Here is a 12,626-nt window from a genome sequence, read left to right on the forward strand (position 1 = left end):
GTCAGGAATCAGCACTGTGGAAGAGGAGGAGGAAGTGTGACTTCTGTCCTGTTCACTTCCCTCTGAATTGCTGGCATGGAGAGGTAATCCAGATGCTGGGTAGTGAAATGGAGAGAGGCCAGAATGAAGAGAATGGAACTGGATGCAGCACTTGTACCCTCTGATGATGCCATTATTACCTGGTGATATTTAGAATCGAAACATTTTCACATTATGTTAATCTTCATCCGTTTGAGTTCATGACTTTATTCTCTTTCTACTCTATTTAACAAATACTAACCTTCCATTGTCACAGATGCCTGCATACAAATTATTGGGATATTGTATTTAGCCTTCTGGATGAGGCTGAGTGGGATAATCAATAGCTGTGTTGTGACTGGCAAAGCACTCTTAAAATATTTAGAACATCAGGAACAATGTACTGGAACATGCTTCTCTGAACCAAAATGATATTTAGTTGGCTAAAAACGTGGTTAGGTTGGCATGTGTACTTATATTTCTGTATCTGCTGTTTGCTTCCTGTATGTGAGTTTCATGTCTGATGAAGCTTGCTGTGAAAGTGATTGTGGAAACTGATTGCTGCTTTGCAATATATTGTCAGTCCAAATTGTAGGGTTGGTATCGGTTTCTTGGCCCCACGTTGGGCCCCTCCCTGGGAGTTCCCCTGTCGGGGTGAAACCCTTCTGGAGCAGTTCTGTGTCAGGAAAAGGAGACACACAGGACTTTTTTGGTCTTCAGCTTCTTTATTATTATCTTGTCTAAAATTTTGCATGCTGCCTATACCTGACTCTGCGCACTGGAAAAGCACCACAAAAATGGCCTAACAATCTCTTGTTACAAGGTCTTTTAAGACCAAGCTATCCAATTAAGAAATGACACCTAGATTATTTTCCCTTTTAACCCAATAACTGATCTCTCAAAGCCCGCAATGCGGACTTTTCTGCCCAGTTACAGGACATCACCCAAACTCATGAAGAAGAAGGCGGAGAAGAACAACCTGCCTCCACCCTAAAACCTCCACCTTGTTCCCATCTACAACATACTAAAAATCCCAAAACCTAAATTTCTCACCCAAGTGACATGCCGTACTATTCTCTATAATCTGTATCACACTTTTGTGGACTCTAGGCTACCTAGAAATCTTGGAAGCTTTCTTCATGTCTGCCCTCAGAGCAGACATAGAGATATTCCCTGTGCCCTGGGTTCCCACAGGTTGGTTCCATATTTCAAGGTCTTTCCTCTTATGTGCTTGCAAATTTTGATGTTTTAGGGGAATGAAAAATATTCCCCATGATGAGAACTGAAATGTTAATATGGCCATAGAAACGATCTCCAAACAACTCAGAAAGATAACATGAAATCAACTGGGAAGAGCTGTGGCTGAGTCTGTGGAGCAAATCATTGGTCCCCCTGAATATCTGCTGTATGCCAGGAGGTACCTCGGTTGCTGCTTTTTGCTTGGTGAGCTTTTGGTCTGGGCGAACCAAGCTGAAGCCAGATTTCACTTCTGTTTATTCTTCCGCTATCAAATATGACACCACTTTCTGTGATGAATTTATGCTAGACATAAGGGCATTATAATGACCTAAAATGACATCTATTACAATACTGTATATCTGGACTGGTGAATGTAGAGCAAATAGTATCATGAGGTCAAATGCACAGGGTAGAACCTTTCCATTGCCATCCTGTAGCACTATCAGGTGACAAGATGCTGTATAAGAGAGGGAGTGTGGAAGAACTATGAACAGTGCTTTGAGTTTGTGACTTTAAATTTCAGTCTGACACATAAAAGCCATTTACTTAGGTTTTTAGCCACCCTATTGTGGCTTTATCTGCCTTTAGAGAACTCCCTGGAATCCCTTGTGGCTTAGACTAATAAATTAGCTTTTCATATTTTGCAGCCAGTTTTGTTCCTTACCAGCTAAATTTATTCCTAGATATAAAGCCATGCTGTCCTCATCTGGAAGTTGCTCAGAACTTGTTCCCTTATTATTTTAGTCAGGAAATAAATGTTTTCAATTAAATTTAAAGACTTGTCCTTGTCCAGTAACAGTAAACTCTTTCTGCTCTGTACCTATATTGCTCTTTGTTTTCTTTTTTGTCCAATCTCAAAGTATTTTGGTTTCCTATGACTCCCTGAGTCTCTTTGTTGAGGTTCATAGCCAGGTGCATTCTTCTTTTCTATAGCATTCAATTTTTTTCAGTATTATTGGATTAAGGTTTAGTTTTTATTTCATTAATTTTATCCTGAAAATATAACCAATTTTCAGAGAATGTGGCATCAGTGCTTGCTTTCTGAATTGTCTTCCTTGCTTCCTCTCATTCATCTTAGTCCAGTCTCTTACTTTACCACTGGAAGCTGCATAAGTTTTATTTGGCATACAGTCATTGAGATAGTGAAATCTGGTTTTACTCTGCTTCCTTATTAAATAAGTAGTACTGTCCTTCCCCACTGTGGATCATTTTCCAGTCTGGATGTATTCACGCTACCTTCCTGCCTTCAATATTATGACCTCTTTATTAATTTCCCCCTATCTCTCTCTCTTCTGTTATCCACAGGCTAAATAGCTATCCATGGCTAAATATTTTTCTTTCCTCCCATACAATACAAGCCTTTATACTCTAAAAATCTTATGCTGGACACCTGATAGCCTTACATAAAATTTTAGTTCCCAATCTAGCACAGAAAAGCTCTGCTTTCTTTAGTACCAGAATATTTTCCTACTCCTGTCTGTCTCCATTCTCCTGCAAAAAATAAAGTTTAAACCATTGCTGTATTGGGGGGAAAATAATTCTTTCATGCTAAGCATTTTATCTGTCACATACCTTATCAGGCTTCAGTGTCTGCTTCTTGTACTTGAAGTAAAACCTAGTGACAAAGCCAAATTCATATATCCTTGTGTTAAGCAGTACTTTAACTGGAGAGTGATATTGTGCACAGTACCAAAATTCAGACATTTTGGAAAGAGAGTACACAAAATAAGATTTCTTTTCCTACATGTCTTGCTCTTTTAATTTCCTTCTTGTTTTTCTTCATTTCCTGGGTATTTCAGGCTATGAGGTCAAGGCTGCTTTTTTCCTTGATTGCAAAGTGGCTTGATAGTATGTTATAGTGTAGTTTAGTAAAGATGCATTTTTTACTCACTGACTCTCAAATATTGAAAGCTGAGGCAAGTATTATGATACAGGGTTTTTGTGAGACTTTTCTTGATTGTCTAAACTATTCTGACTGACTACTTTGAACTACTAAATCTATATGTAGTTTAGATATACTGTTTTTCAAAAATAAATAGCTTGTTACGATTTTAGATAATACAGCCAAAGGGTTTGGCACTTTTCTAAAAATAAATATATTATGTTTTCTCAGGCAACTGTTTTGAACTATCTGTCTATACTTTGAAATTTAAGGAATTTTGCTCTAATATTGGAGAAATTGTACAGAAGCTGAATGTTTGCTAATAATCTTGTAGGCTGAAGTAAAACAGTCTTCTGGTAAGGAGTGCATTCTGGGAAGGACTTGAGTACATACTGTGGTTTGAAAAAACCCCAGCAAACCCACATTCCTATTTTGTGATTCTATTACTTTTTTCTTTTGTTTTTTGTTAAATGGGACTATTTAGCCATCATAGACACCTGCTTATTTCCTTTTTTGTAATTTTTAGTCCTTTGAGTTTCTGGAGAATATGATTTAAAAAATAAAGCTCTCCTTTTAGCCTGAATGCTATGTAGAGTTTTAAAGAATGAAAACACCATTCATTTCCTGTGAAAGAATGACTATATTTATTGTGTGTTCTTGGATATAAATGGATGTAGATTGCTTCAGTTTGTGATGCACAATCAGCAAATTGATTCTGGCTGATATAAGCCTTTAGAAAAACAAAGCAACCTTGGAGGAAAAAAGCTGTTTTATTCTATTGTCTGTGGATATGAGGCAGGGAATTCATGAATGATAGAGGGAACTTCAAAATGAAAGGTGAGGGAAGAAAAAAAAAAAAGATGAACGAAGCCTGTTAAACTGCTGAGCTCTCTTTTTCTCCAGTGCATTCAGCTCAGTGAATTAATGAGATTAAGCCACATCAACTCTGATTGCTGGAGGGAATGAGCAAAGTGGGCAATTTCAGTAGTAGCTTGCATAGGCAAGTTTAGTATTTGCAGGCTACCGATGATGGCGTGCTGCTAACATTTGAAGCTATTTCCTGACTTGATAGCTGCCACAGTTTTTATTATTTCTGTGGTATGTATAAGCTTTTCTTGCAGTCTAAAAAGTATGTTGTAGAAAAAATTTTTCTTAGTAAGATAAAACACCTATGAGAACTGACAAAAACATGCAGAAGTCAGACAGTAATCTGTATTTTTGGCATTTACCTATTTAACAGGAGTTTCTAGAAATTCTATCTCTGTGCATAGAGGATAAGATTAGATTACAACAAGGGACAACTTTTACTTTTCAAAATTTCTCAGTTGTACCCTCATCTCTCCTGAGCACTTTCAAGATATCTTCACCCGAAACCTTTTCAACAGCTTGCAAGAACCACGCCCTGCTAACTGTGACCAGTGTGAGGATTTCTGGATTTTGTTTGTTTTCTCTTTGTTTTCTTCTGCTGTATTATTCTTATTTATCAGCTCAGTTCTTTGCCACAAAAATTATTGCTCCAGCTAGTTCTCAGTGATTCTTGTTAATTCTGTTAGGAGGTCTTTTGACAATTAATCTGTTCTGGTCTGTAACCATGGCATTGTTACACATGGTGCTCTTTCCTCCCTCCCTCCCCCCCTCCCTTTATAGGGCTTCTGAGTCCTCCTTTCTCTGGTCCTTTCATACCAAAGGATTCCAAATCAATGTCTTAAGACACTTAATAGAATAAGTGGCTTATTCTATTTTGATCTGAGCAAGTGCTGTTGTATGAATCAGGCCTGCCCAAGAGATTTTCTAGAGGAATGAAGAGGAAGAGCCTGTTCCTTGGTTTGTTGGAGTCTTTTATTGGTTTAGTCACAAAAAAAAAATACTATGTGTTTTTTTTTTTTAACCTGAGACTGCTGTCAGATTGAATTAAGCTAACAGCTTGGGCTAAAAGCACTGTAGCTAAATTTAACAAACCACAATCACTGTGTTTTCTTTCCTTACTTTGTATGAAGTTTCTCAGTAATTGGACACTCCTGTGTGAAGTATGTGGCCTCTGAAGATGCAGATATTAATCTATAAACTGCTTATCTTTGCCTCTGGGGAGAGTGTTATAAATACCAAGTGATAAGAGATGCTGAGAGCAACACACTATTTAATCTGAAGCAGAGACAAAATGTCCCGTTTTGTGAACTCAGGGTTTGTTCTGTGCCAATAGTAATTTTTTTACACAAAATGGAAAACATCCCCAAGAGCTATTTTGGAAGTTAAGAGACCAGGATTCAGAACTGTGCTTGATTTAAGGCTGTTAGATCCAAATTTGACTGAAACCTCCATTTTTTTTTTTTTCCCCTGCACATTTGTTCTATCCCTCCATGCTTGATTGATTTCTCCAGCTTGTAACTTATTGTAAGATCAGGGCTTATTAATCACAGGTCTTCCAGGCAGTTTTAAAGGAACGTGGTGTGATGTTTCATTTCTGTAAACACTCTCATTTTTTGATGAAATGATGGTGTATAGCCGGTTGTGGTAACTCTTTTAGAAGGGGAAAAAAAATCCTAGTAGTGTGTCAGCCAGCTATCGTAGCTTCTCTCTCTTTGCCTGAGAAAGCCTGCCCTCTTCTGGGTGAAATAATACAACTGGATAAATTGTCAGGACTGCAGTAGAACTGCTTGAGATTGGTCTGCTTTATCGGGAGAAGCTGTTGACTTTCCATGGATAGCTTTGGTGGGCCACTATATTGATACAAAATCCTATGTAGCTGTGGTCTTTCTGTTACAATAACAGTAAGGGATAAAATTTGTTGCATTAAGGTTTCAAATATATGCAAATTGTACTGTGTTCTCTGTGGGGGTGTGTGTATATCTATCTATCTCATACTTAAAAAAAGATTATGGAAATATGGGCTTTCCTTATTTCTATTCATTTTGCATTCCTGTGACATTATGTCCGTCCACGACTCATTTTTTTCCTATCAGACCAAAATTCTTTTTGTTAAATCCAGATTTCTTTTTAGTTACCTCCTTTCCTTATGTTCTAAAAATATCTTTTTGTTGTTTTTTAACTCCTCCTCTATCTGACAGAATACCAATAGCTTTGTTTGTCAACATCATAAATTGACAAAGGTAATTAACATTTCATTAGGGTTGTAAGGTAGGTGAAAAACCAAATTCCTAGAATGTAAAAAAAAAGAAGAAAGCGGTGAAGTTTCTGTGAGTCCTGGGTTCAGTTCTAGAAAATATATACTGTGACCTGTAATCATCACGATGACATTTGACGACCTACATTAAACAGATTGATTGCAATTCACTCCTGAAGGAGCAGGTGTTCAGATCTCATCAAAAAGGCCGAAGGCTGGGCCTGGAATCACAAGGTACCTGCTCAGAGCCTGGCAGTGAAACGCTTGTGGTTTGGTAGGATCACAAATATACGAGTTCGATTTAAGTAGGCAGGTTCTCTCTGTGCTTAGCCGGCTAGTGAAAAAAAAAATCTAGGTCTTAACACTTTAAGGTAGCACAGTATTAACTCATGTCAGTGTTTGGACTTCAGTTAGCATGTTTACATTATTTTAGTAAATTTGAATGTAGTTGTTTATAATGCTCTAAAGTGTTAAAAACTTGGCCATAGAACAAGATCATGCTGTGCTAAGAGCTTGCACAGCATGTCTTTACTCCAAGGAACATTTAGTCTAGGCATAAGACAAGATAAATTGATGGATATAGGTGGCATACTGACATAATGCTGCAGCGTTGGCCAGCAGGACAGACAGCAAAATTTCTGATCATATCCAGATAGATTGTTGTACACATCCTGACATAATATTTTTACTTAAAAATGCCACATGCATGTGAGGTTACTGGAATACTTGAGTTGTACTGACAATGAAAGCTAAACACAGAAAATGTAGTCGCCACCTTGCTCAATCATGTGTACTTTATTGCCTTGTTAGATAAAGCTGCCCCTTGGCAGCCTTTCCCCATCATCTTTGTTTTATTAATGAGTAGATTTGCCTTGCATTTTGAAAAGGCCTTTCCTCTTCTGGCAGACCTCGCTTTCTGGGGAGGCTAATGCTGGTTCTATATGAAATAAGTGATGACTTTCAACATGGGAAAGATGTGTAAGTAATTTATGAATTAAAGCTTTTTATAGGCTATTGAACAAACACACTCAAGTACAATAGAATGAGACTATCTGGTTACATATTTTTTAAATAAATTATTTTCTTTCTATTTGCATTTATGAAAGTAGTCCAGCCCAGGGTCTCTTTCACCACAAAGTGGTGGCAAAAAGCAAATTCTGTTGGGTTGTTTCTAGTCTTCTGTTTAACCCCATTAGGGTTTAGAGTTCTACTTCACTTAGACAGTGGACATGCTGGTGAAAAAAAATTTTGGTGTGCTTCAGTGTAGCAGGTCTTTAATTGTGAGATATATGACTGAGATGTTTAAGGTATTCCTCTGGCTCTGAGGGCAAGATTAAAAACTATGGAATACAATTCCTTTTGATGTTACTGGAGAAATACCTATTAACTTCCATGGGCCCAAGTAATTGGTCTACTTTAGAACTGCATTTATGTTATTAAAATTTGATTATTTTCAAAGAAAATATATAAACCTTGCCTGTTGGTATAAGTTTTTGTATTTTACTTTACTTGTAAAATGATCAGAATTGTTAAAACAAAGTAAAAGCAAAGGCAAATTTGGAGGCAGCATAGCCAAAATCTAACTCAGTTTGGTATACTTCTGCCCTTAGTTTTAAGGACATTCTCAAAGAATAAAAACTTGGAAAATGTTGCTGCCTGAATTAGTCAGCTTTGTTGGGGAGCTTTCCAAAGACACATAACTGCTACCAAAATCTATTCATAGAATACCTTATAGAAAGTATGTAGCTTGAAGTCAGCTTTTAAGTAACTTCATGCAGGTAGTCCAAGAATTGTCGTACAAAATGATTTCATTTTCTCTAGGTTGTTTTGTCCCTTACATTAACAACAAAATGAGGCAGAGTAAGAAAACAAATATTTGATCTCATTGGAAACTTACTAATGTTTGATTTTTATGCTCTTTAACACAATTACTATGTTTAGTGGCTGGCAGAACAAGTGGAAAGAATATGTGTCTTATCAATATTTTTAAAGATTTTCCTCCTATCCCTCTTTAAGGGTAAAATTATATTTGAATTATATTTTGTGCTGTTCCCATTTTTACTCTGAAAAAGAAATTTAAACACCAGTTTGATAAATAAGATTTTGATTTTATATTGATGCCATACAACCTAAAGGGCGCCACTTGTGTTCTCAGCAGATCTTGGAGGCATTTCCCTTGTCTTCTAGTGCACCTGTCAGATTTACAAAGTCAAATCACTGAGCTCGGAACACTGCAGTGCTGCTCATCTGGGATGTCTGTGTGAAAATAGATTGAGACCTTTATTCCTGGTTCCCATTTCTCAACAGTGGACTGGTCTGAATTAGAGAATCTGTTGGAAGATTAATATTTTGATCTTGACTTTATTAGCCTCACTGAGATGCTATTGTATGTGAAGTGAGTTTTAGTGGGAAACAGGTCTTAGTTCTCTGTTTAATCTTTGTTTTAATAAATTCCTCTGCCAACTACTTTCAACATTGATACTTCTGCACTTTATGCTTGTGCCATTGAATTCTTTCCTGTGTTCTCTTCCACCTCAAAACTTCAGAGTTCTCTCTTTTCTAACACCATTCATTTTCATATTTCCTTTTCCTTGTGACATGATAAATTATTCTCCTCTATCAAAGTTGAGACCACAATGTCTGTCTGCTTTTCTTTGCAGCCACTGTATCTCACTGAACAGAGTTGATGGTTCTTATTGTGTCATTTCACCTTTTACAACTTCTGTCTCTGAAAAACATTCCTATTTGTGATGGAGATCATCTTTCTTTACTCTGGTGTTCATTCTAGGACCATTATCAAACTTATGTCTTCCTTTCCCCAGCTCTTCAAGAAGTCCAGATTGGTTCTGTCCTTTTCCCTTCATTTTGTTGTTGCCACTGTGACTCCTTGTCATTGCCTGAGCTAATTTACCACATCCTTGAGTATCTCAAGGCATCTGCAAAGTTTGAAAGAGCAGTTAAAAGTAGTTGCAGTAGATGATAATGACAAACTTCTTGCAGGATAGTGTCGGTTTGAGGCTCTCTGAGATGTGAGAAAGGTAGAATGAGTAAGAGTGAAGGTGACCCATTATGCATGGAAACCTCTGCTTGAATTGCATGATTTATGAGCACACACTCCACAAGGTGCAGTGCACAGTAAAGGATTCTTTTGCAAGATCTTTCTTTTAGTAAGAGCTACTGTTTCCAGAAAAGACACTTTTAAATCGAAGTATACCAAAGTGTAACCAATTAAGTACCTTGTGTTCTTGTGGATGTTGAGTTCTGGGTATTTCAACCCCCTTGCAAAAGCAGTATTGCAAAAGTATTCTTGTCTGCATGTGATGGGGAAGTAAGACTGAGAGACCTGACCTTTTTCTTTTATCGTAGCTAATGTGAGGCCTTCACAAATTAGGCAGTTGCCTAGGACATGGCAAAACAGTCCCGAGGGTGTCTTGAGGTGTCCCCAGGGTTTCTTCCTATCTGCCTGAAACAGGTTCACTCTCTGCTCTCTCTGTTCCACTGCTCAGGCAAGTCTGCAGTGCCAACAGAGCACAGGCTCTCCTTAGTTTTCAATGAAAAATATACATGAGGTGTCCAGCATAAGACAGAGGAAGAGGCAGATTCCCTGTTGCTGTCTGTAAAGAAATATGAAGGAGGTGACACAGTTTCCCCAACAACTCCCCTTTTCCTTCCCTATCCCATTAGCCCACATTCTCTTCCTGCCCAGCCCACCGGCGATGCCTAATCTCATTTACAGAGGCTGCTGCCAGATCTGCTGGCAGCTGCAGTTTCTTGGCCGCTGTTTTCGGTGAGGGAGCCTAGAGCACCGAGGAAGAGGAGGAGGAGGAGGAAGGCTGCTGCTGTGTGGCGGAGCGGCGGTGGCACCTTTGACGTGCCCGTTCCCCACGTGACGGCCGCTCCATTGCGGGGAGGGAGCTGAGCTGCCGCCGCTCCGGCAGAGCACGGGAGAGCCGCAGCCTCGGCGGCGGCAGCGGCAGCGGCAGCAGCGCCTCCGCCCGCAGTGCGTGTGTGTGCGTGTGTGTGATGAGCGATCGCCGCGTCCCTCCGCCCGCTGCCGGCTGACACCCACCGCGCGGGGCGCGCCAGGAGCAGCAGGAGCAGGCGAGGAGCCGCGGCCAGCGCGCAGTGACCTTGGCCCAGGAGGTAACCGAGCGGGCGGGCTCCGCACCCCTCCGCGCCCCCGCCCCGCGCCTCCTGCGGCGGAGCCGAGGCCCCGCTGCCGCCGGGCCCCGCGGGCGGCGCCGCCGCTGCCGCCGCTGTCCGCGGTGCTGGAACTGCGGGCGCCGCGCCGGGCTGCGCGCCGGGCTGCCCGCGGGAGAGCCGGTCAGCCCGGCCTTTGGCCGCCCGGAGCCGCGCACCCCCCGCGGGCGCTGAGGGGCGGCGTGTGCCGGCGGGCGGACGAGGGGCAGCCAAGCCCGAACGCGAGGGGTCTCGGGGGCTGGGGAGGGCTCGGGAGGTTAGTGCTTGGAGTAGGGCTCGGCGGCTCTCCGGGCTCTCCGCACCCGCCGGTGCGGTCTGTAGATGGAGCACATTCTTACACCTGCGTGCAAAGCCGGAGCTACGGCATGATCCGAGCTCTTGCTTAGTGCAGCTCCCGTGTGACCCGGGGGAGGGCGGGGAGGAGACGGGGCTGGCAGGGAGCCGGTGTTTGGCGGTAAAGTGCGGTGAAAGTAGGTGAAAGCAACCGGAACAGTGTTCTGGCTTCTTTCTTCATTTTCCCTCGTCACCTGCTCCCCTACCTCCGCGTATGTGCGAGCACAGATGTGCTGGTGAATTACAGGGAGGTTCAAAGCGTCTGGTTTGCTTTTCATGCGTTTGAATGTTGTGAAAGTTGCTGCGACCCGAGCTGCGAGCCGAGGGCACTGCTGAATACACGTCACGGGCCGAGTCAGTCCTCCCAAAACTGGCCTGGAAGGTTCAGAGCGTCCCTTGGTGAACGCCGTGCAGGGGAGGAAGAAGAGCTTTGTGAGGAGGCGTCTGTGTGATGTGGTGGTGAGCGGTGTGTCAGGGAGCTGTTCCCAGTGACAATTCATTAACGTTTAAATTAGATCAACATGTTACATCCATAATTTACCGGCAAAAGAGAGTAATGACAGTAAATGGCGAATTAGCAGCTTCGCTCCCATGTAAATATCTATTGGAGTGAGAGCATACACTGATTTTGATAGCATGCTGGTAGCAAGTCAGGTCCATTAATCATCAGGGAAGCAAGGAGACCTGAGGCGATGCCCTATTGAAACCACTTTTACCTTTTACAGTGCAACATCCAAAAGCGGATCAAATTTGTGGGACATGGCACAAGGAAATAATTATGGGCAAAGCAGCAATGGGGTGGCTGATGAGTCCCCAAACATGCTGGTGTACAGAAAGGTAAGCCTTTGTATTTTTTCAGAAGCTGAGGAAGGTGAAGTCCTGGGATTTTTTGCCTAGCAAGTAAAGTCATTATTTTTGCTGTTTCTCTCCAATTTCTTGAATAAGAAATGACTGTATCTGTTGAATAGTTTGAAATTATAAAATCTGCACGTCAACTTTGCATCTTGTTCAGAAGCAGCTGCTTTTCAATTTGAGATACTTGATGTATTTCAGTCACTTTCTGCATTGATACATACAATATGTGATGGTGGAGACGTGTCAGAGACTGGACCATGTTTGAGGTCAAATGTTCACTTTTAAAGTTTATTTGTAAAATGATTTCAAATGTATTAAAGCTAAATATCAACTGTACAATACAATATTTCTGGCTTGCGCAGAGAAGTCAGAAGCATTAAATTATTTCATATGAGGGGGAAAACTGATTAAAGATCTCACTTATCTGTGATTGCCACAAGTCAAAAAGCCCCCAAAAACGTATACTTTAGAATTTTTCTCTGGGAAGACTTCTAGTGTAGTTATTCTTAGAACATCAACACACTAAATTTCCAGGTATTGAACTCTAATAGTGAGGCTTATTTAGTGAATATGCTTTAATTTAAATGAGAGTAAATGCTTGGAGATTTTGAAATGCCTTTATGCATACATATTTTTTTTAAAAGCCTTAATTGCATCTATGAAAAAAGAATAACAAAATAAATTTTAATAATAATGGAGAAAAAATAATTTTCCTGTTGCAAACTGAAATAAGTAATTATACAGCTGCTTGTTTAGTCTTAGAACACAGTGCTTCTTAACTTGTTTGTGGTTATTTTTACCAGGTGGAAAAAAAATCAATACTTTACTTTGTTAGAGGCATTGACTTTTCCTCTTACAAGTTAACTGTAGTAGAAAACATCTGATATATAATCAGTTTAGTCTTTGAGGTGAACTGAAGTATAAACAGTAACTGTGGTAAGTGTTCTTTTCCCAAAAATTAAAAAATAGTCTCAAATT

The 12,626-nt window shown here is 40.4% G+C and overlaps 1 protein-coding gene across 15 annotated transcripts in view; it reads left to right on the forward strand.

The window, feature by feature from the left end:
* RGS7 (regulator of G protein signaling 7) overlaps positions 1-12,626 on the forward strand; it is a 259,983-nt gene that overhangs the window by 17,616 nt on the left and 229,741 nt on the right. For 8 of the 15 annotated variants that reach the window (XR_010997344.1, XR_010997345.1, XM_068184952.1 and 5 more), the window contains exons 1-2: positions 10,057-10,403; positions 11,519-11,630. The exons of 1 other annotated variant lie outside the window; for it this stretch is intronic. Coding sequence is in view for 11 of the 14 variants with exons in the window: in XM_068184952.1 (XP_068041053.1) it covers positions 11,553-11,630 (78 nt within the window). In the remaining 3 variants the exon portion in view is untranslated. Of the gene's footprint in view, positions 1-10,055; positions 10,404-11,518; positions 11,631-12,626 lie in introns of those variants that run through there. 6 more of the 15 variants (XR_010997347.1, XM_068184956.1, XM_068184958.1 and 3 more) reach the window with 3 other exon arrangements.

The sequence above is a fragment of the Anomalospiza imberbis genome, chromosome 3 (genome assembly GCF_031753505.1).
Source record: "Anomalospiza imberbis isolate Cuckoo-Finch-1a 21T00152 chromosome 3, ASM3175350v1, whole genome shotgun sequence".
Lineage (NCBI taxonomy): Eukaryota > Metazoa > Chordata > Aves > Passeriformes > Viduidae > Anomalospiza > Anomalospiza imberbis.